This window comes from Aricia agestis, chromosome 10 (assembly GCF_905147365.1).
Source record: "Aricia agestis chromosome 10, ilAriAges1.1, whole genome shotgun sequence".
Lineage (NCBI taxonomy): Eukaryota > Metazoa > Arthropoda > Insecta > Lepidoptera > Lycaenidae > Aricia > Aricia agestis.
The window spans coordinates 9751756-9778040 of NC_056415.1; the positions used below are offsets into that span (position 1 = coordinate 9751756).

General features: G+C 36.1%; 1 protein-coding gene across 10 annotated transcripts in view; it reads left to right on the forward strand.

The window, feature by feature from the left end:
* LOC121731317 (polypyrimidine tract-binding protein 1) overlaps positions 1-26285 on the forward strand; it is a 468460-nt gene that overhangs the window by 417708 nt on the left and 24467 nt on the right. For 8 of the 10 annotated variants that reach the window (XM_042120704.1, XM_042120708.1, XM_042120710.1 and 5 more), the window contains 5 exons: positions 3957-4103; positions 10566-10712; positions 15618-15737; positions 17458-17584; positions 25530-25588. In XM_042120704.1, the coding sequence (XP_041976638.1) occupies positions 3957-4103; positions 10566-10712; positions 15618-15737; positions 17458-17584; positions 25530-25588 (600 nt within the window). The remainder of the gene's footprint in view (positions 1-3956; positions 4104-10565; positions 10713-15617; positions 15738-17457; positions 17585-25529; positions 25589-26285) is intronic. The other 2 variants (XM_042120706.1, XM_042120713.1) reach the window with 2 other exon arrangements.

Below are 26285 nucleotides of genomic sequence, written 5' to 3' on the forward strand. Positions count from 1 at the left end.
TGATGACCCATGGCATAATTATGATTTTGATAATGATGATCAAATAAATTGATGTGTTGGCTTATGCTTTCAGTTGTTTAAACAACGCCGAAATCCCCGAACCTGTATCTATAAGGATTCAAAAGTTCTGTTGGGTACCTTCGGATCCAGGGTATAACCTGGTGCGAAATCTTACTTTTTGGTAGCATTTACCTCGAATGCTTCAGAAAAAATTAAAATCACTATATATTTCCATACAAATTTCAAGGAGTCCCCTCGATTCCTCCAGGATCCCATCATCAGATCACCACTTTTGTGAACATGGTACCAAATTCGAGTTAAACCCTATACAACACAAAAAATTTTTTGAAAATCGGATCACAAACGGCTGAGTTATCGTTGAACATACAAAAAAAAAAGATACATACAGCCGAACGTATAACCTCCTCCTTTTTGGAAGTCGGTAAAAATTGGCCCAAGCTCAGCTATACGCAGCAAGCTAGCTCGCTGCACTGGTTTCTGCAAGGGCCAATGAGTGACTTCACCAAAAAATAAGGCTAAAAAACTATAATATACTCTAATACTAATAAAATAAACGAAAAACAAAAAAAAATAAGAGAAAAAAATAACAATAATGAACATACAAAAATTTATAATATTTAAAATATTTACCTACTAACAATAATAATTAAATTTAACGAAAGCAAAACTAATGAACACACACCACATATGCAGTAGCCATCCTGCGTTGGCAATTTGTTAGAATGGACAATGTTAATAGTTTACTAGCTGGCTTATAATAAAAAATCCTGCGGCAACATGAGAAAGTTTAAGAACCTAAGCTAATTTTACCGGGGTATAAATCCGATTGAACAAACTTCTAAGTCCACTGATCTTGGGTAACTTTTGCTTTTGGGCAACTAGTTTCCTTATTGCTTGGCTATTTGTACGATTGTGACTACAACTTTGCATTTAATATCGGAGCAGAACATCTGCACTGTTAATGTTATTGTAATATTATGTTGATTGAAAAATATTTATCCAATAAAAATATATCATAATTTTGGCAATCTTATAATAATAATTATTATTATAAAGTTAATTACGTCGCTATGATATTTCGTTTCTACAAATTGTTTGTCTAAGGTTAACAAAAAAAAAATTAAAGACGTAAAATGGCATTGTAATAAATATTCTATTACGCGGTTAATAGGTGACATGAAAAACGTAAATTGGTAGTATTATAGCCGTCTATTATACTAAGCCTTGTTCATTTACAAAATACAAGATGGACAACATAGTGAATACTATCAACTACAATTAGACAATGTCCTATACCCGACTTTTCGGCTTTGTCGTCGTATTTAAGAATTTATTTTTACGTCGAAATACATAGGTAAGTATTTATTTAAAACAATGATGAAAACAAAAAAATCATTAAACAATCGTACTCTTTGTAAAGACTCACAAACCAGCCTGACAAAACCTTGTGTAGATCTCAAGACCCTACAAAAGTTTATTAAGTCCCAACTCCCACCGTAAACGAGCGATATGAAAGCTAATGATAGTTCACCTGAGCCAGTCAGCTGGCTAATAGTGTTTCAATAAACAGGACCGACGCGATCATCGGGAAAATTGACCGATTCCGAGAATCCTCGCATAGAACGTCACACGATATCTCTTTTTTCTATTCCAGGGACCGAACCGAGATTTAATATTTATGGACGAAATGTGAGACGGAGCGGATGATTTAAAGTGTCTGATGTGGAAATCGTTTCGCAGATTTTCTGACCCAACAAAAATAATGTCCTCCTTTTCTTCGCCGGTTGTTTTCTTAGCGGTACACCCTCGAGGTGGGCGAACGTGTATTTTGAATTTCCTCCTTTACAATTCTCTTTGAAAAATATATATTTCGCCTTTATTTGTTTACTTACGGAGATTTGGTTCTTTTGATGTCAATTGTACGCCGTTTCTTATTGTTACAACACAGAATGATGTCAGTTTTTTTTTGTGATCAGATTATCATAAATTATATTAATAATACATTAAATTTCCTCCTTTGATTTAAAATTATAATAGCACGTTTTGTTACTTTTGGGGGGTAGAGCCAATTATTCCTTCGAGCACACGAATTAAGTCAAGTTAAAATTTATATTATTTTTGATATTATGATCAGTTCGTAGATTATTATCATAATATCTTCAATATAAGGACAAAGGTACTGTATTCCCGAAGGTAATTTTCTATTAGTCGTGCGTTTATCCCAAGTGGAATACGGTTAATATTTAATTGCCTGTAAACCGATGTTAATGCAAAGCACTAAGCAGCGTCATCTAGTTATCTTATAAGTGATAGTTGAGCTTAACCGCATGAAAACCCCGTACCACGGCTAATAGGCGTATATGGGCTATTAGCCAATACCATCAAGGTGTTAGAAGCGATAGATCAAATTCAATTTACACCCACATTGTATCGTAATAGCTTTGTCCACGCTGTGCCTTTTTCTGTTCGTCAAGCGTTATAGCGCAGTCAACAAAGAAAGTGAGGCATGCCCGCGACGTATGCCCTCTGACCGTATCCAAAACTTTCGGTTTGTTACTAAAAATGACAGTTGGCTTTGCGTTCGTTGACGCATTCAATTATTGAATGCGCCAAAGCGAAAGTTGAATAAAATAAGATGACGACAATTTAAGACGTAAGCGCATAGTGTGGATATAGCTGATGTAGTTCGCAACGCTACATTGATTTGTACGCATTTTTTGTTAATTTTAAAAGAAGTACAAGCAACTTAAAATGCAATTGATATTTAACGAACGTTGATGATATTTTCAGAATCTGATATTGGCATATTACGTGATAATGTATACTTGCACAATGCATATAATTGCTGCAAGATTTGTTGGAGGAAATGGTTGGGAAAGTAAACATTCGATGAGATTGATTCAGATATTATATTTTTTAAGAGCACAGTCGTACATAGGTACCACAGCAAAGGTAGAGCCAAGAGAGAGAGCATACATTTTGACATTTTACAAAATGACAATGACAGCTGACATTTTAGTTTTTTCATAATTAAATACTAAGAAGTTTTCGTTCACTTGTTACATTTCCAACAAGGTGAACAAATTTAAAACATTAATTCAAAAGAGGTTTAAAAAATGCTAACAACGATGAGCGAAAAAGGGTTAAGGCTATTAGGCGAAAGCGGCGCATAATATCTCCGATCATTTGAAAATTCCACATAGCTCTTTTCACCTGGACAGAAAGTGAAGTGTCATACAAAGCTACAGTATATCGGGCGCGGGGCTCGTAATCAAAAGCCTCTCGACAATGGAGCCCACATCGGCCGCCCCGATAAGCCACGACAATTATACAACATCGACTTTTCAATTATCCCACCGCCTCGTCCTGAACAATACTAGCTTTATGTATATTAGGCTGGTCATTTTGTACTCCGCTTAAACGCGCATTCGGGCTAACACAATTCTGCCCGTTTAAACAATAAAGCGGCGTTGTTTGTTTTACAAATATTCCACCGGCTTCCAGAGCCCATTCATATGTTTTGTGCCTTTTTAATGAGCTAGCCGGTTAATTTACCCAAAAGTAAGAGTTTAATATAGCGAATATCTTTTCATGTTTTAATTTTTGCGTTTTCGTGCGCCAGCGTTCAATTGTTTTGCGTGGTTAAGTATAAATATTTAATTCGCAATTGCGTTTAAAACGGGCGAAATAAAAATGTTGGTGCCTAATGTAAACAAATAGTAAATGTTTAAATACTGAATGTTTACCTACTTTGCTATATTTTAAGGATTTTATTTAAAAAACGCGCCAAAAAGATTGACTAAAAGAATATACGACAGCTCACAAGGCACTGAGATTTTTAACATTCATGTGTATAAAACCTATAAATAAATAAATATAAGTACAAAATTTTTATTCTAGATATAAAATACTTATCAATGACATTTTGTCCCCAGGTGAAACTGGAACAGAACGTGGGCAAGCCGTCCCGGGTGATACACATACGGAACATCCCCAATGAGACGACGGAGGCGGAGATCATACAGCTGGGCTTGCCCTTCGGGAGAGTCTCCAATGTCCTCGTGCTCAAGGGAAAGAACCAGGTAAGGTGTTGCTTTGTTTCTAAAATTGCATTAGTGATCCTAAGAGTCTAGGTGACGCAGACGTCTGCCGTGTGCATGTGCAGAGGAACAGAGGTCTGATAGTCTTCTTGTCCACTTTCTCACAAGAGAGTGCGGAAGACAGAAATAGTATAGTAACATTGTATGGGAATTCGGCCCCAATGCGATCGTACTTAGTTTACCAGAAATTGGTGCTACTAATATAGTATTATATTCTGTGCCAGAAATCAGAATACCGTTGTTAATAAACGAGGGTAAATATATCTGAAAACTTTTATATGCTCTTCAAGCAAGCGGAAACGTTTGTTACCTTAAACACAATAAAATAATGTAAGTTTTCTTATTGCGAATATTACCGGCATCTATCCAATATTATTACAATACGCATCCGACCGTACAGCAGAAGTATACAAGTTGGCCCATAATCCGTAAGTAAAATGACAAACAATCTTTATCTGCCGTGGCCCGTGAGCGAGTTGAATATTTTCTAGCTGATAAGCAAAGCAACGGGCACAATCGCAGTTAGCAGTTTCAAACTAATATAGAGTTGCAGATGTAGTAGTTTCATTTCTTAATGCCAGCTGTAACTTATACTTAATACCCCGGGATATAGTAAAATGTTTTAATAAACAATGGTATAAAGACTGCAATATGATTATTAATGGGTAGACCTTTGGTTCGCACTCTTAGAGGGTGCGGGTTCGATCCCGGGTGGAGGCGTGTACCTATGAGACATTTTCTGATATTCTCAAGTACATAATACGGACGCTCCGAGTACGGTGAAGGAAAACATCGTGAGGAAACCCGCACATAGTTGGTCCCAGACGTATTGACTAGTTCTTTCCTCTGGACTAGGCCGACTATGTTGCGAGAATGCCGTATGCGCTTGGGCAACCATACGGACATTTAAAAATCTTGTTCCAGGCACTACAGTATTTGAGGAGTGGTTACTTCGCTCTGAAAAATACTGTATAAATCATCCATTACGGATGTAAAGGCCTAGTTTTTTATGATTATTAAAATGTATTATTTTTCGTATTAGTTAGGTTTTTTTTATTTATTAAATTTGGGGCCGTCTATGGGCTCTGCGCCCATATCCTTTTTTTGCTATCTTTGTATTGTTTTTCGCACCAAGGATAATTGAAATAAATATTATTAATTGTAATAATTGTAGTCCATCACGCCATGGGCATTTTTTTTATGTTAGTTAGGTTGCAAAAGCGGCTTTTTAAAGGTATTACTGCAAGATTTGTAAGAATTAAACACACACAACTGAATAGGTTTTAAATACAATTTGGTAAAATTAGATACAAAGATTTGTTATCATAGTTAACATTAACTGCAAAAATATCTGAAATAAACATCGCAGGCCGCCGAGCGCTATTTTCAGATTTTTACAAGCCTTTGAAAACGAACATAAAAATAATCTAATTGAACACATTAAGTGTGGCATGTACAATATGGCGGAAACAACAAGTGGCAGGCCGTCCGCAAACAGGCCTATTGTAACTCCGGCCTCTAACACACGGCGAAACGGGTCACGCTCCAGTTGGCGTTATTAGTTTTTTAATGACACACTTACTAACTAAATACTGACCAATGAAACATCCCCTGAAAACTAATTGAAATTCGATTCAGTGAGAAATAGAGCTTTTTACCGACAAGCACTCATATTATTTATTTAGGAATAGAAAGTATTATTAGGTTTTTATGACACACTAAATAAATACTGGCCAATAAAACTATCCCCTGAAAACTAATTGAAATTCGATATACAGAAAAGAGTTTTAAGCCGAGAAACACAACTGAAGGAAACAACAACATTAGGTGTTCAAAAGTTCTGAAAAATGCATACCAATATTCTAAATGCGAAGTGTGTCTGTCTGTTATCTCTTAACGCTTTAACGGCTGAACAAATTTAGATGATTTTTGTGTAAAGATACTGAGACTGAAAAGAACATAGGGTTTTCGTTGCGAAAACTGTATGGATTCAGTGCGAAAAATGAATTTCATAACGGAGTTACGGCCATCACTTAGTAAAACTATATCTTACTAAACGTTCCGCGCAGCTTCGCCCGCGTTATTAGATTTAGATCACAGACAAATTAGTCCACAAAAATCATGATACTTCACGGGACTACTTCTTATGTGTGCCAAATAACATAAAAATTGCTCCTGTAGTTCGTGAGATAAGCTGTTTCAAACTTAATTTCCCCCATTTTTTCCACATTTTCCTTTATTTCTTCGCTCCTATTAGCCTTCCTCGATAAATGGGCTATCTAATACTGAAATAATTTTTCTAATCGGACCAAGTAGTTCATGAGATTAGCGCGATCAAACAAACAAACAAACAAACTCTACCGCTTTATAATATTAAGTATAGATTTTAGTTTATTAAATATGCCAAAAATATGAGATCCATACTTCGGCACGAATGGGCCGGCTCGACATACGTGGGAGAGCCATGCTTCGGCACGAATGGGCCAGCTCGACCGGAGAAATACCACGTTCTCACAGAAAACCGGCGTGAAACAGCGCTTGCGCTGTGTTTCGCCGAGTGAGTGAGTTTACCGGAGGCCCAATTCCCTTCCCTATCCTCCCCTATTCCCTTCCCTTCCCATGCCTACCCTCCCCTATTACCCTATTCCCTCTTAAAAGGCCGGCAACGCACTTGCAGCTCTTCTGATGCTGCGAGTGTCCATTGGCGACAGAAGTTGCTTTCCATCAGGTGATCCGTTTGCTCGTTTGCCCCCCTTATTTCATTAAAAAAACCATGGCGGAATGTGTAAAATTGCAAACAGCTTGACTTCGCCGCAAAGGCATTAAATACGATCATTTATTTTAGGTAAGCACATTGCTGAATTCTCGAGTCAGCGAGCATGAAACTGAAACTTTTACAGAATTAAACTTCGTATTAGCAGACATTAGCGAAGTTATTCTGCTAAAGCCGCGGATCTTTCAATCGACTTTAAGGAGGTAGCCAAGGTTGGGAACGATGAAACTTTTCAAAATTTATCTTGTTATAATTTTATATCATCTCTATTAGTCCGCCTTTCAGCTGTAGGTACTGGTCCTTTGCCTTTACTATTGAAACTGAGTTGGATATAAATACGAACCATTAAAAGCTTTTTTATTAGTACAATCAATAATATTATCACTTTGCATTGAATTATGTTAATATAAACTATCTATAAAAAGCATTTCTTCAGGAACCCCCTAATAAAACTAAAAAAACCGCAGATGGCACATTAATAACTGCTGTAGAAAGTGCAATGCTCATGCCAAATAAAAGAATAGGACCACAAAAAATAACATAATTTTCTAACAGAAACAAAACGTCTCAAATTAATTGTGAACATGATATGCAAGAAAAAACAATCACTTAAACGTTAGGAGCCGAATCCCTCTTCATTTACGGTCATCGTTATTACTTCTTTTCAGTCGCTTTTCACTTTGAAATTCGCACTCCCAACAATGAGTTTATACATTAATAAATTAAAACTGACACTTTACAAGCACTTGAAACGGTCCACGGCTGATAGAAGGTGAATGATGAAGTATCGCAGCCGATAGTAACGGGAGCTGGGGGGTCCGGTTACAAAGGCAAGCACGAGAGGTGGGCAAACATTGATGCGAGTGGGCCCGGACAATCGCTCGCACTCTCGGTGATTAAAACGAAGACTCGTTGACACTATTTTGCGTTCAAACCGCGTTCCATTAATTTGTGTTTTGGCTGTTCATCGCGGCAAAATTGAGCATAATTGGATGGATTTTCGGGGTATTTCATTTGTTATTTTATTTTTAAGTACTTTACTACTACAATAATGTACCTCTATAGATTTGGTATCGAGCCTTAATTTTAATTAGTTAGAGCTACTGAGATGGTCTCTCTCTTTTTAGTACGATCCTTACGTTGTGCCCTCAAAAATAGATGGTGGTATTGTAACCCTCAATCTCAATATTGATGATTCCAAAAAAAGGGAAATAAAATAACTGAATAAAGTAATTTGCAATTTTATACGTCGTAAATCAATACTTCATACATTTTTGTTCCCGCCACTGAACGGACCTTTTATCTACCCTTTGTCATATATCAAGTGTAATTGTGTAGACTTGCATTATTTATCGAGGGTGTGTTATTTGCATAATTATCGAGGTCTGCGGCGAAGGTAGTACGTTTAAATTGGCAGTTCCGCCTCGGTATTTGTATTTTTAATTAGCAGCAGACAAACTCTATTTAATTTGCGGTTTAATACGGGTCCGGGCTGCGTCGGTCATGTTCAAACGCCAGAAGCAGAGTCCTGCGGTTGCAACACACGTAAATTCACCAAAATAGAAATCATAACCGTTCAGTTGATGTTCTGTGTGGATGTATGGTCAGTAGTTGAGATTCAGTTAGAGCCGATTAATTGTAGCCTGTGGTGCTCCGGCGCCAACAATGCCTCGCTCCGGGCACCTCTCCTAACAATGTTTACGTACATATTCACAAAACTGTATTCAAAATACCACCTGGTTCTGGACAATACTCTATTGCGATGCACGTTGTTTGGGTATAAAACGTTGTATTTTGAACACATGAAGGAAAAATGTGCATACTATTAGGCATTAAATATTTAAACCCTTACATACTACGAGTATAAATTGTAATTTTACATTTTCTCTGAATACTTTAGTAATGTTTACAATAGTATACTGTATTTCAAAAAGTAGATACTTCATTTTGAATAATAACAAAAGGAATACTCCAACAAAATTACAAGCAATCCAACATAGAGCTGGTGTTAATCAAGTATGAAATGAATCTAGTAATACGCGACGTTGAAATAAAATACGAACGTATCCCAGACCTCTCGACACGTCGTATCTCACCTGCTCCTCTCGCTCGACTACGTTAGATTAGATTGGGTGATAGTTGTCATACCCGCCCTCAATTTATGTTCCTTATTCTTTCCCCATTTGTAACACTTTACTTCTTTTCTATTGAGTTAACTCGAAACAAATCATTCGAATTGTTGGTGCTTTTCTTTTGTTCTAGTTAAATATTAGAGATGGCATTTCGTTACAAATGAAATACCTAGAGTCTACAAGAAGTAATATTTATTACAGGATTTTATAACTGTAATACTGGAATAAAAGTTAGTAAATACTTTGTCATAATATTAAGCTAAAAATGTATAAAGCTACGATTAAAGTTAAAAATTAGAATGCGATTCATCCACGTTGACCAATGATGGACAAATATGGCAAAGAATCTTTAGAGGATCACAAACATGGTGACCAAGCAAACGTACTTAATTCGTGTTCACAGCTACACGAAAGTTATCCGTACACACATTAAACATGTATGGTTCAATTCACTTTATGACGAGTGGGTAACGCGCCCCGATAGTGATATTACATAGCGTTCACGGCACTAATCTATCACAGATTAGCCTTGCTTTTGAGTTTCCAATTTTGAAATGCATGCCTGGAGACATATTCAGTGCTGCACGTCTGATGTCACGCAATACGCTTCCTTTGCCGGAATATCTGATGAGAGCATAAATACGAAACCAATTCAGGTAACACTAATCGTTGGCTTATCTTTGTACTTTAGCTCATATGACAAGACACAAGCTTTGAAAAGCATTAACTTTAGACATATTGTTATTACATTTTCCCTACCTGTGAGTGAGTTGAGGACCTCTGTGGCTCAGTCGGTGGGCTGTTGGTAGCTCAAGCCGGAGGTCGCGGGTTCGAATCCCGCCGACAGAACAAAAAAACGTTTTCAAAGTTCCTGGGTCATGGATGTGTATTAAATATGTGTATCATATAAAAAAAATCTTAAATATAAGTATTATTATGTATAGTATAAAAGTATTAAATATATTTCCGTTGTCTGGTACCCGTAACACAAATCCTTCAGGTACTTAGCACGGGGCCAGACTGACGTGGTGTGAAGCGTCCATAGATATTATTATATTATAAAAAAAAGACTAAGGTAATGGTTAACACGGTAAAGACGACACCTGAAAAAGTGGTAGAGAAGACAGGTCGCTACGAAAGATGTACTTTCTGCAAATTGCTTGTTAGTTTTTTACCCTGTGGAGAGTGGCGAAGTTAAAAGTTAGCACAGATGATCATTTTAACTATATAAATATAGTATTACTGATCCTATTATGATCATGAAGTCAATTATGATTAATGTGTTTCGGAGTAATATTTATGATTGGTCGCGTAAAAAGTCGCGTTAAAAATAATATTACTAAAATGTAGTCTCTTCTAGGGATAGATTTAACTTTCGGCTACTTAAACAATAAAGGACTATGCCCAAAAAAACAGAGATTGCTTTAATCGATTTCGTATTTTGATCAATACATTTATGGGCATTGTCTTTTCGTTGAGCGTTTTAACAATACTTTTAAAATTGACCCTTGTCAATGTATTTTCATGTAATTGTTACAGGCTTTCCTGGAAATGGGTGAGGAGCTAGCAGCGGTCGCGATGGTCGCGTACTTCGGCGGTTGCGTCGCCCAACTGCGCGGTCGCGCCGTCTACGTACAGTTCTCCAACCACAAAGAACTCAAGACGGACCAGACTCACAGCAATGCGGTAAGTTTTTTTTTTTTAAATGTTCTAATTGAAGACATGAGTGGACAAACACGATAAGTAATATTTGTAACATTCATTTTTTTATAATTTGAAACACCTTGTAAAACCTTGTAAGTAGTAACTTATCTACTTCATCGCCTGGCTAATAGATATAGATATATTTACACGTAAAATGCACAGTTTTTTATTCCAAATTATTTTTCCGACCCTTTATGCAAAAAATGGCAATTTTTTACTGTCAGTTATCGTGTATCTACTGACGTCTTCAATTGTGTTTGCTTATGAAAAGTCTTTAAAATGCCCAGAAGAAGGTAAGTATGTCGCTACTTTCTACATTTTTTTTTATGAAATAAGGGGGCAAACGAGCAAACGGGTCACCTGATGGAAAGCAACTTCTGTCGCCCATGGACACTCGCAGCATCAGAAGAGCTGCAGGTGCGTTGCCGGCCTTTTAAGAGGGAATAGGGTAATAGGGGAGGGTAGGGATGGGAAGGGAATTGGGGAGGGTAGGGAAGGGAATAGGGTAGGGTATTGGGCCTCCGGTAAACTCACTCACTCGGCGAAACACAGCGCTAGCGCTGTTTCACGCCGGTTTTCTGTGAGAACGTGGTATTTCTCCGGTCGAGCCGACCCATTCGTGCCGAACATGGCTCTGCCACGTATAATGTGAATTTTTGACAAATTGTGTGAGAAGCGAAATACACCTTTATAATGTTAGTATAATATCTACGTAACATCTACGGCGAGAAACCTTAACTACTTTCTATATTAATATTTGTCTACGACCAGATCTATTCATATAATTAATCAATCCCGCTGCCCACATATTCGCGTATTGATACTAATGATAAAGACAATTGATACAATATAATCCGTATATTTGTCATGTATATGTCGTTGATTATCTACAATAGTTCAATTAGGCTTATTACAAGCACGGGCGGATTAGCTCAGGACGGTATGGGAGTAAGGGCCTTGGTACTGGGGAGATTTAACCCTTCGCAACCTGCAGTCAAACTATTAATATAATCTTCGGTGAGGGCATCAGCGGCCCACAATTTAGATAACAGTATTCAATAAGCCCGCATACCGCGACGCTCCCGCCACATTGTTCCGATTTGATTAAATTACTAAACTAAGACAGTCGTCTTATGTTATTGTTTGGCCTTTGTAGGGAGCTTTTTGATCTAACTGCGAAAGATCGCAGATATGACATTGTTCTGCGAGTGCGGGCTGATTCCGTTTGTTAATGAATTAGGTATTGTCGGGGGAGTACACGATAAGTTGTGTACCTGGAGCTTGCCAGGTGATCCGGATTTGGGAGACGCGGACTGAATAATAAAGCTTATCTATATTAGGTAAAAACGTTTCAGTCTACTTATTCATAGTTTCGTAACATTATTTTTAATTGAAACTTAAAACACAGTAGGTAAATCTGATATTGTTATTTCATTTCATAATATAAATACTACGTATCGAAATAAAAAACAAATCTGATATTGTTGTTTTATTTTATATAGATACTACGTATCCAAATAAAAAACTTTTAATGAATTTTCTGTCAGCATAATTATACACATTTTATTAAAAAATAGGTTGCCGAAAGCTCGTCTAACAAAATTTCGTTCCACTTTAAAATTTTAAGTAAACTTACACCGCCGATACTATGCAAAGTTATAATGAAACAATTATACGCGGTATTATAATGTTTTAATTGGTTTGTTAATAAATTTTCGTTCGTTCATAAGATCAATAAAGCCATTATCAATTATACGTACCCCGTGAAGTTCGGGATATCTCATTTCTGTAACTCGACACTTCACGGGTGGATTAATTAAAATCATTAATTATATTCGTTTATCTGCAAAACCTATCTAAGGATACCCTTCCGTCATTTGTTATTTCAAAATATTAAGATATCCTCAGCTTTCCTTCAAATAATTTTAGATAATGGTTTTCCGTTTAGCGATTCTAAAACTTTGTGGCAGAAATTGTAATTGATCGCGATAGATGTTTACCGTACATTTACGCATAATAATTTTCAAAGACAAAACTTTGTTGAGCGTGTAAACTCTAATGAGCTTACACAAGAGGCTTCTGTATTAGTAAAGAGTATATTATTATCATTCAAAATTACTCAAGAAATAAAACACATTAAGTCAGGTGTTATTCAAAGTTTTCGGTATATTTACGTTGCTAACCCCAAATGTTGGGGTAATGTGGTATACGTTATGGCGTAACGCATACCATGAGATCCCGAGCTTAAGCCGTAACATTAAATTTTCCAATTAAAATTTCCATAGGAAACGTTATGGAGACACGATATGTCCCCGGAAACACTTTACGGGAAACCGATAAGCTACTTTGTGATTCGACCGCCAGAACCGTTATGCTCTAATTGAAAATGAATTTTTCATTAGATAATACCTACTCGCTGGAAGAACAAAATATATTCAGCGTATTTATTGTTCTTTCTTATTGAGTTGAAGGAGAAAATACACATTTTACTTATAAAGACATTTACGCTATACCGCTTATTTTTATAGTTTTGCTCGTTATACTCAAACGTAATAAACGCTCGTATACGGCAACAAATCAGCTATCAAACGATTTTATTGTGTACAATTACGCGCAAATTATAATCTTATCATGTCATTGTTTATTAATCAATGGCATAATAGTTGTTTGATCGGATTGTCAACAACGCAAACAGCATCTGAGTCAACACAATGGCTAATTAATGTGATGATTAAACTCGAAAACAGATAGAAATTGATGTCTATTATCTATTTGCTCGAATCTCGCACAATTCCTGCTAAGAATTAAACGTCGAGTCCTTTGTTTGGTTTAATTATTATTGTAAATATTATTAAATTACTGCTGATATTATCGTTAAATTTAAATTGAGAGCTGTATTTAGGAATACTAAAGAAAACTTGAAAGTTTGAAGGACGCACAGAATTAAGATATTTATCGATCATGCAATGCAAGTTTCAGTGAAAGGAACTCACTACTCAGAAATAGTTACTTTGATGCACCGCCGACCGCGGACTGTGGGCTCTGTGGTCACTGAATGTCTTTTCAAAGTCTTTCATGTCGGTCGTTTGTATTTGTACTTCGAAATACGTTTACCTAATAAAATTGCACTCGGTCTCTACAAAATATTGCTTTCAAAGAAAATTTTGTTACATATTTAAAACATACCGAAATTTAAAAGCATTTGATGCATTCAGATATTTTGTTAAATAAAATTAATTTCTTTGTGGTCTTTAATCCACGCGTCGCGGCCAAAAGCGATTCGAAAAATGTTCGATTTTCATTAATCTCTCCTTTAAAAATGGATTCGATTTTATCTTAATGGATTCGTTTTAACGATGACCTAAATGCTTTACTCCTTTATACCGGTGGAGTCGAGGAGAATTTGTTTGGAAGCCTTTGCCGTCCGCGCCAGGCTTACCGTGACGTTAAAGCCTTATTTTTGCGTTTGGCCTCCGCTGTCACGCCGTCGCCCACAAAGCCATGTGAAAACACAGGATCAAATACACCGTGCGCCGGGTGTCATACCTCTATACCCGGAATTAACACTACGCCTTTGCGTTCATACTTGATTGACATTTTCATTTTTAACCTGAACTAATTTTATACACGTAAAACAATTTTAATGCAATTTTGAAGTGAGTGATGCTAACGTAATGTAAAATCAGACATAATTTGTGAAGGGATATAATCACTTCTTTCATTACATATCATTTTAATTAAGAGGTCGACTAACCCAAAAAAACAAACATCGTCCTCTCTTCACACTCACGCCCGTCTTTCATATGCCAGGTGAAAAAGGACGACGCGCAACGATTCATCGCCAAATTAGTTTTTTCTCAATAACTCGTTAAATATACAACATTTAAAAAATCCGCTAGGTCGATCTCTCAATGATAGAATTTTATGCAATGTGTTAAAATATTAACTTAGTTCAATGCACGGTTATAGCAATAAATGAAAAAGTCGTGAAAATTAGATGCATCTTTGTGATTTTTTTTTATCGGGAAAATTTTAAGATATCATGTTTTTGCTCAGATCGATTTCTCGGAAATATAATGTAGTATCTAATTTTAGAAAATGAAACAATTTGGAGCTTATTTTCAAGTATAAAAATGAATTATAAAATTGACACGCCCTTTTAAGTAAGTACTCTAAAACTAAGCATCTGACACGAACGAATGAATTTCACACAAATCTTGTTTAAACATTTATTTCCATCTCAGCTTATCCTTATGAAATAAATACATAACAATATTTTATTAAGAACTAGCTTTTCTACGAGAAAGTAGTCTTAGATAACAACATATTATATCACTGTATAAAACAACTTTTCCCCTAACCTCAATCTGTTTAATCTCCCTAAACGATGAAAAGAATCGGATTCACGTGTCTTTATTGTGTGACAAGGATTGTCTGATACGAAATAAGTTTATAGCTTTTGTTTGTTACGGTCGACGAGCACCCCGTGCGTACACTATTGTGATCCGCTTGATAAGTGTCCGTATTTATTTTTACGTGACTCCTTATTCTGTTTATGTCATGCGATGCTCGTGTTTGGGCTCTTTTTGTGTCGTTTTACTTAAGAAAATTGCAAAGATACTTCAAAATTTGAAGACGCATGTCCCATGATTTGAGCTAAGAATCAATGGAAAAAGTGTGTTTTTAGAGAGAGTAAAACTGCTTATTTTTAGCACGGCAAACTTATTCTCTAGCTGTTGCTGATTCCTCCCCTATTTCTGTGTGCTAGTATCGTTTTCGATCATTTGCTAAATATCTTTAATATAGTATGAATTGCCTTTTAAATTTATATTGCATAACTTTGGTAACGGATCCTACACGATACTAAAGTGCGGATTTAACCTGCAGTCTGCTTCGGCGCAGGCGGCGCTGCAGGCTGCGCAGGCGATCTCCAACAGTGCGGGCGCGGCGCTGGTCGCCGGCGCGGGAGCAGCCCTACAGCCAGCTAATGGAGGCACTGAAATACAGGTAAATATAGCTTGAGGTTGTTGTTCAATAATGTCATGTACTACATACATTATTGAACAAACTAAAAAATCTAAACTTTAATTAAATGACGAGTTCAAAACATAATGTATGGAGCTTGTGTGCAAAATCTTCATTAAATTAAAATTGTTACTAATATAAACACTGGTAAAAGCTTCTTATTCAGTAGAAGGGTGCAAAAATATTATTCCTAATATCCTAAAAAAAACAACCACCAACTAACTGTAACTTTAACTATAACTACAGTGCAAAATGTCAAATCTTTGGCTAAAGTTAAATATGGCGTTCAAGGACGCCATATTTCAGACAGACAACAGAGAGTCGTTAACAATAACTCTAATTTGTCTTCTATCAAACTATTCGAACATGATATGTATGACCGCCCATTAGCAATCTTAAAGATCCTTTTAGAACTAACATAAAGTAAGGTAACGAGAATTTTTTCGTCATTTTTATGGTAAGTATGATTTATTCCGTCTAAGTGGAAACCTCCTTCGAAATGCCCGACGAAATTGAAATTTACTGCTTAATTTCTTACACTAATTGTAAAACTGCCGTATTTTAACGGTTGTTTTAGTTTGATTCATTTAATTTATGCTCAAATATTATTGACTAGCTTTATGCTATTGAATATTGTTGAATATTTGTTTATAACTTGTACCCCCATTAATGCAGCTTGTTTCATAATAATTAATAATCTTCAATTCAGTCCTATTACTACAAAATGACATGAACATTCGATGTGGTTTGACATTTTATGGCACTATTTTGTAGTCTGATAGAAAACGGACTGGATCGAATAAGGAACGAAGCTCTATCAATGTTGCATGAAAAATAACTTTGGAGTTGGTCTAAATATTGTAGCTACAGTATCCGTAAGATCTTAGAAAGTACCATACTCCTATTAAATGCTATCGACGAATCACGTGATTACTTTATATTGCCTCTGAGCTAATGGCAAACATCGTAAATATCAAGAAACGTACGTAGTAAATTATAATACGGAGATCAGCGGAGGTCACTTCACAGCAAAAGCTTTAATATTACAAGCTCGTTTCACAAATTGAATTCAGCAAGCCGAACGGATACCTGTGGCGGGCCGAGATCTAGATTGATACTAATCTTAAAGCGCATCCGAAGAGTGTTTATTATGCAGAGTGGATGAATAAGCTGCGGAGCTGTGATAAGTATCGACAGACTCCCTTACTTTGTCTAAAATTGTCTCTGTCCTCACCTACTCTATGTAAATTGTGCACTCGTATTTCCGATTGCCACAATTTATGCTAATTACACTATCCTCGGGGTATTTTGTAAGAGTTACCGTGAATTTTGTCAAGTGAACCTTTTATTCGATTGTTTTGTTTTTCCTCTTAAGTGAAAACAGTGCCGGTTTTGCGTGTTGACGGAATAAAGGCACCTATTCACGTTGGACCATGATGGATATTTCGATGTCCATGATAAAATATCGATATTAACGGACATTCATTAAAGACTACCTACTGATATGCCCCACAATATGTTCGTAATCGCTTGTATTCGATTTATAATAATAAGTCGCTGTGGTGTTTGTCAATGCGCAAAGGCCTTTTAGAAACTCATTAAAAAAAGATGAATCTCAAAAGAATTTCTTTCCCTTTCCAGACCAATAGCATTGATTTTCGTAGTACCTTTAGTTAAAACTTAAAATGTATGTAATTTCCAGGGTGGCCCCAACACGGTGCTCAGGGTGATCATAGAACACATGCTGTACCCCATAGTGCTCGACGTGCTGTACTCGATATTCCAGAGATACGGGAAAGTGCTCAAAATCGTCACATTCACTAAAAATAGTAAGTATTTTTTTTTGTTTTATGTTTCCCGTGTTTTCGTATGCCTGAAATATAATTTTAGACAGTCGTATATTATATTTTCTTGCGTATGAAAATTTGCCCTATGGATTATGTAGTAACTGTTAAAGTAATTTTTCGTACCTGTGCCAGGTCGACTGTTTATAAATGATGAGGATAAAACTTGCTCGGAGTTAAAAAAAAAATGCGCGATTCTTTAGGGATAAGACCACGGTCCACGGATAAGACCATGCTAGATCGTTTTTTCTCCCCCAAAACATACTAAGTTTCATGGAAATATAAGCACAAATTACAGCTGCAGATATTGAAAATAACGTAAATAATAACATATTATTATTAACGTTATTTAAAATTTAATTTACTATAGAATATAATTTCAGCTCAAATCTTATACGGTCCACCTGACCATAGTGAATATGTAAGCAGATGAACAAAATTAGTTCAGGTAGGTATCTTTCGAATAAATAACAAATAAAAGCTTTTAGTTCAGCTACCAGTTACCTAAGGTAGTTAAAAGTTCTTAGTGAAGGTATTTTTCAAAACATTTCGCCGCTAATGCGTCTGTAACGGAAAGTTTTTGAACTACCTCTCTATATATACCATACAGGTCATTAGTGGTGGAAATTATGACAAAAACTGTTCCGTTAAAATGCTACTTGTAGACAGTTACTTGGGCGTATGGGTGAAGGCACAAGTACATTGGTCCATGCATTGCGTAGTTGAAAATTTGGAATCACGCGTTGTATGTAACGTATGGGTTGCGTTGACGTGATAATAAGATGGTGACAACGCAACTTGTCATAATATTATATCGTTACTAGCTGTCCCGGCAAACGTTTCTTTGCCATATAAAGTAGGTATTTCGTTCGTATTATTTTATTGAAGTGACTAAATAAGTATGTCACCATGGCAACATCCATCGCTATCCCGTCGCACAAACAATGGTCGCCGTCAGTCTCGAGTTGTAATAATTTACTATTATTTATTCTACTTATGCACTTATCAATATAATAAGTACCCAGTAGCCGATTCTCAAACCCACTGAATATGCATATAAAATTTGGTTAAAATCAGTAAAGCCGTTTCGGAGGAGTGCGCGGCCTAACATTATGACACGAGACTTTTATATATAAGATATAATTTTAAATGTATGAGCGTTGCCGTTGCGACTTGTGACGAAACACCGCAGTGCAACGGTTTAGCCTGTTTCTAAGATGAATATCTACTTCCTACTTACCGATAAATCTTTAAACATATTACTAGTCCTTCACAATAACTATTAGAACTTAGTTGTCTCCTTAAAACTCTTGAAAATATGGTGGCAAAATTGACCCGACTTTTACAAACGATATAACGATTAATCTGAAAAAACTAAGCAGACACACATATGGATTATGGACACATCGTATCATTAATTACCGAAAAACGTGAATATCTCCGTAATAAAGCGTTATTACCCACCTGCTGTTTCGGTTTCAAGTGTTCCGCTGTCATTTTACGGACCTCGTAAAAAGCTATAAAACCTATTTGATGGGGCTGTAGTTTTACTAACGGTGGGCAACATTACGATAATGCTATGGCCATGATTTATTTTGTTTACTTATAGAGGGACTGGACCAGGTTTTTTCGTCAGATCGTCTAATGTCTGTAATGTTATATTAATTAGAATGCATGTACCTCTTTAAGGGTTGAAAAGTTTTATATACACAGATATTTTAAAGAGTAGATCTAACAAGAGCAGACCGCTGCTTTTGTAGAGTAGGACAGCCTGTACCTTTTTTCAAACTTTTTATATTTTATTTGTTTTTTTTTAATCTATTTTATACTAGACGACGCCCGCAACTCCGTTGCGCCAAAATTCGTTTAACGCGCGGGAACCTTACATTTTTCTGGGATGGGTCCCATAAAATATGGATTAAACAAGTGTTAAAAGTACTGCTATAATATCTTATGAACCTCCGCAGTCCTCAACAACCGAGATGTTAAAAAATAAAAATGTTTCCTTCGGACTTCAGAACAATAACTAAACACTCATTTGGTAAACTTTAGTTATTTCAGAGCGAATAAAAAATAAATTTGTATTAAAAAGTATGTAATAACAACTAATATATATTCTGTGGTAATACTAAATGACGCCCGCAACTCCGTTGCGCCAAAATTATTTTATCGCGCGGGAACCGTACATTTTTCCGGGATACAAAGTATCCTACGTCCTTTCCCGGGACTCAAAATATCTCCATACCAAATTTCAGCAAAATTGGTTTGGCGGTTTGGTCGTGATGAGGTAACAGACAGACTGACAGAAGGACAGACATACAGACAGGCACACTTCCGCATTTATAATATTAGTACGGATTTAAGTCCATTGTCATATCATACTTGTAATAAGTAATAGATGTATGAAACACAACAAAGGTACAAGCAAGGGCGAGTCCGTTTAAAATTTAAATCCCACCCTCATGCATATCCTAAATAAATCCGGCACAGGCAGTTGGCAAGTACATATTTGATAAGCTTCGGTTCCGGCGATGTGTTTATATTGCTCAGTTCGGTTAATTATAAACTTCTTACTACATCAATGATTTACAAAGAAATTACCGCGCGTCCGATTTCGTCCCCGCTTTTAGGCGAACTAAATATTTAAACCGTGTTAAGATCGGTCAGGACTCCGAGCGAATGTAAATTATTTAGCGATGTTTTGTTTCGTAAAGAGCCCTATGAAACGAGTATGAAAAAAGAATATGAAGGATCCGTAGCCGGAGCGAATAGACGGTATCGAGGGATCGGGCGATAATAAAAATGCTACATGTAAATAAAAGTTCCAAATTGAAAGCTTTGATACGGCAAAGTATCATTGAAAAATAAATACGCACTTAGTTTATTTTATAAGACCCTCGTCATATAAATAATAGTCCGAAAACAAACGGAATCCTTGAGAAGTTTATATATTATTTGATGCTGGATTGTACTTAGTCTGTTGTTTAATGGAATATTTTATGTACCCAGATCATATTATCTTTTATTGGTATATTAGGTGGGTAATATTCGAGGCTTTACCGTGAGAGAACATAAAATTGTTTTGCTGTATTTGCCGAGAAACTGGAAATGTCTTAGTTATATTTTGTTTCCCATGGAAACCTAGTTTTCGGGATACTAACAGCTTATTTTTTTATCTGCTAAAAAACTACCTACCAAAGCCAAAACTAACTTGGCTAATTCTATCTAAATCCGTTCAGTAGTTTTTGTGTAAAGTAATTACGAAGATATACTTACATACATTCACCTTTCATGAGTTTGATTACAAATAGCAGTGCTGTATCGTTACCAACGTATATTGTGGACTGGGATAAATTTTTGGAATTACGGATTTAACTATCTCAATTTCAATCAGGCACGAATTTTATCGGGGCATAGGCTTGACGGCTCATTTATGTAAATCTATCGTTAGGCGTCCCTTCTGATTCATTTTTAAATTTGTCGGGCGGACATTGTAAATCATTATGAAATCATAATTTTAATTGTCGTTCGGTGCGGCCATAACTCTTCGGTATCTCGGCACTTTAGCTAATGTAATGTTTCCAATTTCCGAACGGTAGCTGGAGCTGCGGACGAACGAGTTCCTTTTTTACGACATTCGTCTATGTCCCGTCCGACGCTTTGTCTTTGCTACATTGTTTTGTTCCTCAAATAAGCTGTTTAGCGAAAGTGTTTTATGAATATTTTAGTTGTTATCAGCTTTTCTATTTACTACTTCCACTTGTTACTTCGACGCATAAAATACAACTTTGTATGTTGCATTCTTTTTGACATAAGATCATGTTTAAAATGTTACGTAAAATTTGTTATGGACATTTTTAAGTTCAACGACGCTATCGTACTTGAATCTTGAAGAAAAGTCCTGTATCTGGAATGAACAATACACATTTAGAAACTAAGGGATTATAAATATTTTGATAATTACATTACTTACATGTTATGTTTAATAACATAAATCAAACAACCTAATATCTGTGTTGCAAACAGCTGAATTAAAATAACATTTTCAATTCATATTATCCAAAGTCAGGCGGAGTAGCGGACCGTTGTAGATAGGAGATCCGAATCATATAAATCCCTACTTCAATTATCTTGTGGCGTGGGGAGCAAATAAATCACATTTCGGATACATTTCACTTTCAATAAACCACAAAATGTAATATATAAAGGTACGAACATAAGGTCCTAGATTCGAATCTTAATGCTAAGTCGATATTTCACTTCGACACCTTAGATTCACCTCAGATTGTGACACTAGATTTAGGCCTATTATTAATATCAATTTCACTTGAGGTTTTTTAAATATAAGGGCTTTTCCACAAATGCCTAATGGTAATAAATATACAAAATAGCTGACTTCTATTCACTACACATTTTCCGAAAAAAAGAGTGTATTTAAATCTCAAGATAACATTCGGTGTAATAAAATCAGAATTGGAAACAAGATTCAGATATCACAAACCAGTGTTCCTGCATCAAAGGAAATCTCTGAGCAGCCGGTCAATTCTCAGTAGTTTTGGTCAACTGTGCTCAAAGCAATACAATACACCCTGATGGTTTCCGATGTAAATGCACGTACCAATTTATACAAACTTATTCGACCATTTTCAATCTCCTACGAATGACGTTGCGACGATGTTATTCAAATTCTTGGACTGTTACCTCTCTATTAGAGACTACCTATATTATGTTTACTAAAAGTATATGTTTTCTTTATAAATTCAAAATCAAAGTCGTTTAAAACGGAAATGTGGGATAACATGAAAATAAGGGAGAGAGTTGGACCCTAAACGCTATGCGTCCTAGCTCCTTTTACCCAAACGCCCTACATGCCATAGCCCTATTTTGTATAAATAAACACAATACAATATATTAAGGCTCTTCTTCATTTTGGGCTATGTAAATAGCCATGACTGCGCAACTGCACAGAAATCCCCTGGAAATGCGGAATCACACAGCTTCCATAAAGTATGTTCATAAACTGTAACCCTAAAAACAAACGTATATTGTACGTTTTATCACTAAAAGTAAAAGCGTTAAAGCCCGTAATATTTATGCAAATCGTTAGCACTTGTTATTTAATGCCTCTTATTTGTATTTAGAAATTCAATAGGAAAATTATTTATATCAACCACTTAGAAGTTGTTACCGAATTCGGATTCGTGTTTCGCTTATTTTCATGACTTTACCGAGCTCACCTAATGAATATTCCAAACTTTTTATTATATTACTACTAATAAAGACGAAGTTGAAAATTGTTGCCTCAAGTTTGACAAATATTTTGCATTGTTATGACTTCTCGCAATATCATGTTTGTGTTTGTACCATTGGTTTCTAGTATCCTTTTGTTTTTAGATTTGAATCTCGCATTTAGTCTTTAAGTCATTAATTCCTTCATAGGCCGTTTATCCTACTTTAAAAACAGTTAATGTTGTTGTTAAATGTTAGGTTAACACAAATGGGTACGAATAATTTTAGCAAAACAAAAGCTTAATACATCACGCACAATTCACACATCCAAGATTAGAACAACAATAATATATCCGTTACAAAACACGGCAGGATATTATTCACCAAAGTATATATACTTAATTACGAAAATCCTTCGACGACATCCACAAACAGGGGACGCATAATAATCGTGGCGGTCTGCTTCGCCTTAATAAAGCCAATCGGGCGTGCGGGGCCAAGGTGGGATTTGCCCGCGATCTTCATTGAGATTTGTCCCGGGATTAGGAGCCTGATACCGGGAACCCTCGGACACGGCGCCGCGACGCGTGAACATTATAAATAATCTTGATTGAAACACCCATTGTGACAGTATATAGAAATGATGTTCTAATTTAGATTTCATGTAAGGGGATGTTTGAATTACCTTTGATATTTTGTCATCTGAATAAAAATGTACTTACGAAATTTAGACAGAGAAAAATGAATTCTATTGTGATTTTCAAAGTATTCTTTAGAACATGTACCTAGAAATACGTACCTTCTTAAATTGTTTAAATCAACCTCGCCTTTACCAATAAAAACCGAGCCACAAAATTAAATTTAGCTTTGTAATATTACAGACCTTCTTTTAAAGAATTCTTTCCGACGAATATTTTATTTCAATAAGCGACACTATTTTATATTAATTTTCAGGCGAGGGCCCTGTCTTTGCCGAAGGAAAAAATATCTCGGCATTTAGACGGCATGTACCTTTTCGAAATCTAGCGCTTTATGGGTTTCGCCATAAGCGTCATTTTATAAGTTTTTTCTTTACAAAGGTCGTGCGCGATGAAAAGCGTGCAAATTGCGAATGAGAATGCATTCAAGTTTGATACGAAGTCGGCGGAAAGCGGGGCGAGATTTAAGATATAAATTTATATTTTAATCGGCTAGCCGGCGGAGACGAACCCCTCTTTAAATTTACATTGCGAAAGCTGCGGAAGCGACCTCTTTATTCCAAACAAAACGCGGATTAGGATATTTTAACTTACAACCTCCGGTGTGGATTAACCGACACCGGTGGAACACTTCTGAAATAATACAACGATCCGTTTGAATTTTTAATGAAGCGGGAACGAAAGTTGATTGAGATTTGGAACTCTCGCGCGTAATTGGACCGAGCATCGCTACAGAATTAGTCGTCGAATATTTCAATTGGAATAAATAAGAGGGGTGACCGAACGGGGTTGGAAAGTTTTCCGCGAGCGCCGCTAACTATGTCTTATGTATTGTATTTATCATAAATGCAAAACTTTTATCACATTGTACTTCTATTCAATTTGTAAAGCGTCAACAAAGCTTTGTTATGAAAACTTGTTCGTTCATTTTATCACAACTTGCATGTAGGACAGGTTTAGATTAGGTTTTATTCTTAATGTTAGATGTGTACGTGGAATTGAATTATGTTCTGTAAGTTTTGCTTATGAAGTTTCCCTTGCCACTTTTATGAGAGAAGTTTCATTAATTAATTTAATTAGCTATTCTCTCTACTACTAAGTTGAGTTTATAAAATTCAATAGACTACCATTACACTAAACACTTCAAAATGTTGCCGTACCATGAAATCAACCAAATCATTTTTATCCAACATCCATTGTAACGAAAAGCTTTTAAATTTAGAAAACAAAGTCGTGAAAAAAATTAACGAGGTTAGCATAAAAAATGTCGCTGCTTAATGGTACATTATGGTCTGCGCAGGTGTCGGCGAACGACGCCGCAACAAATGCGAATTTATTCCTCGGCCCCCGGACGCCAATGATCGCCGGGCCGGGCCCTTAAATTCACAATTTTATTCCCCGCGCCACCAGTACTTGTTACTCATATTACGCCTTAGATTTGAGTATTACTGCCAAATTTAGTGTAGTCGTAATCCTACGACTGAGGGTTGCGTTACCACCGTTTTGTGGAGGGCTCTACGTAAAGCTAAATGAAGTATTATATTACAAATTCTTCGAAATTTTATGCGTACCTACACCTAGGGTTATAAACTCCTGCTCGGTTTTGTATTTGGCTTGCCAAATTTTCATTTAGCAAGCTATTTACGACAAGTAGTGAAAAATTACTTTGCATATGCAATTTTTTTTGTTTTTAACGACACGATTTCGTAAAGTAGACCGTAGATATTTTCACAAAAAATAATATGTCCTGAACATACATGTATTATTATTTTGTGGAAATATCTATCTAGGTCGATATCGATTCTAGGTCGTATCCCTGGCAAACCGCGCAATTTTTATTAATTTAAGCTGCCTGAGCAAGGTTCTGTGTCCCTACAGGTACTAAATGGTAAATCGTCTTCAATGACATTATGAAAGCTAGAGAAAAGCGAGCCTACTTTAATGTAAGACTTCAAACATTTTACATAATTTTCATATATTTTATAAAGATGTTTCGTTTGCAGATTCATTTCAAGCCTTAATCCAGTACCCAGACACCGGGTCAGCGCAAATGGCGAAAACGGTGAGTAAATCTTTGTTTCTGTTTAAACGTTTGCAAAGTAACGCTATAACAAAGTTCTTATTGCCGCACGTTTCATTCGCTTAATGACTCGCTATCAAACTATTTACTGATGAACTTATCTATTCGGATCGAATTGAATTTTATGGACCACTAAAAACTTCTCGCTTTCAAAGTTGAAATTTATTAATTAACTTGCATTGTGCAAACGATATTTCATCCTGTGCAACGGAAATAGGTTATTGTTTACGTTTACTTTGCAACTCCCAAGAAGCCGGGTCGGCTCTAGGGCGAAAAACCAATCGTAATAACAAAATATCTCTACTTAAAGCTAGAAAGCTAATCAGTTTGTTTATTTAAGTATGACTATTTCCATCATATCGATGTGACCTAGGCATGACCTAGGCATGTAAGTGATGTAGTTCATAACATTATGTCGGATTTGTATTTGTTTAAACGCACAAAAACACGTAGATAGGTCACTAAACCAATGCACAAAACCTAGCTCGACATACGAAAGAGGTTGAAAGGTAACAGTAATGCAGGTGTGTATTTAATAACAATAATATCGAGAGCTCGTACGTACGGTAAGTCGACAATAGTCCGCCGTTCCGCCGAGTGGGACATCATTTTTCTCGGCCCAACTTTTCCCATTCGCTATTCATTTGCGTTAGAAGTTGGGCGTACCTACTGCAGTGAC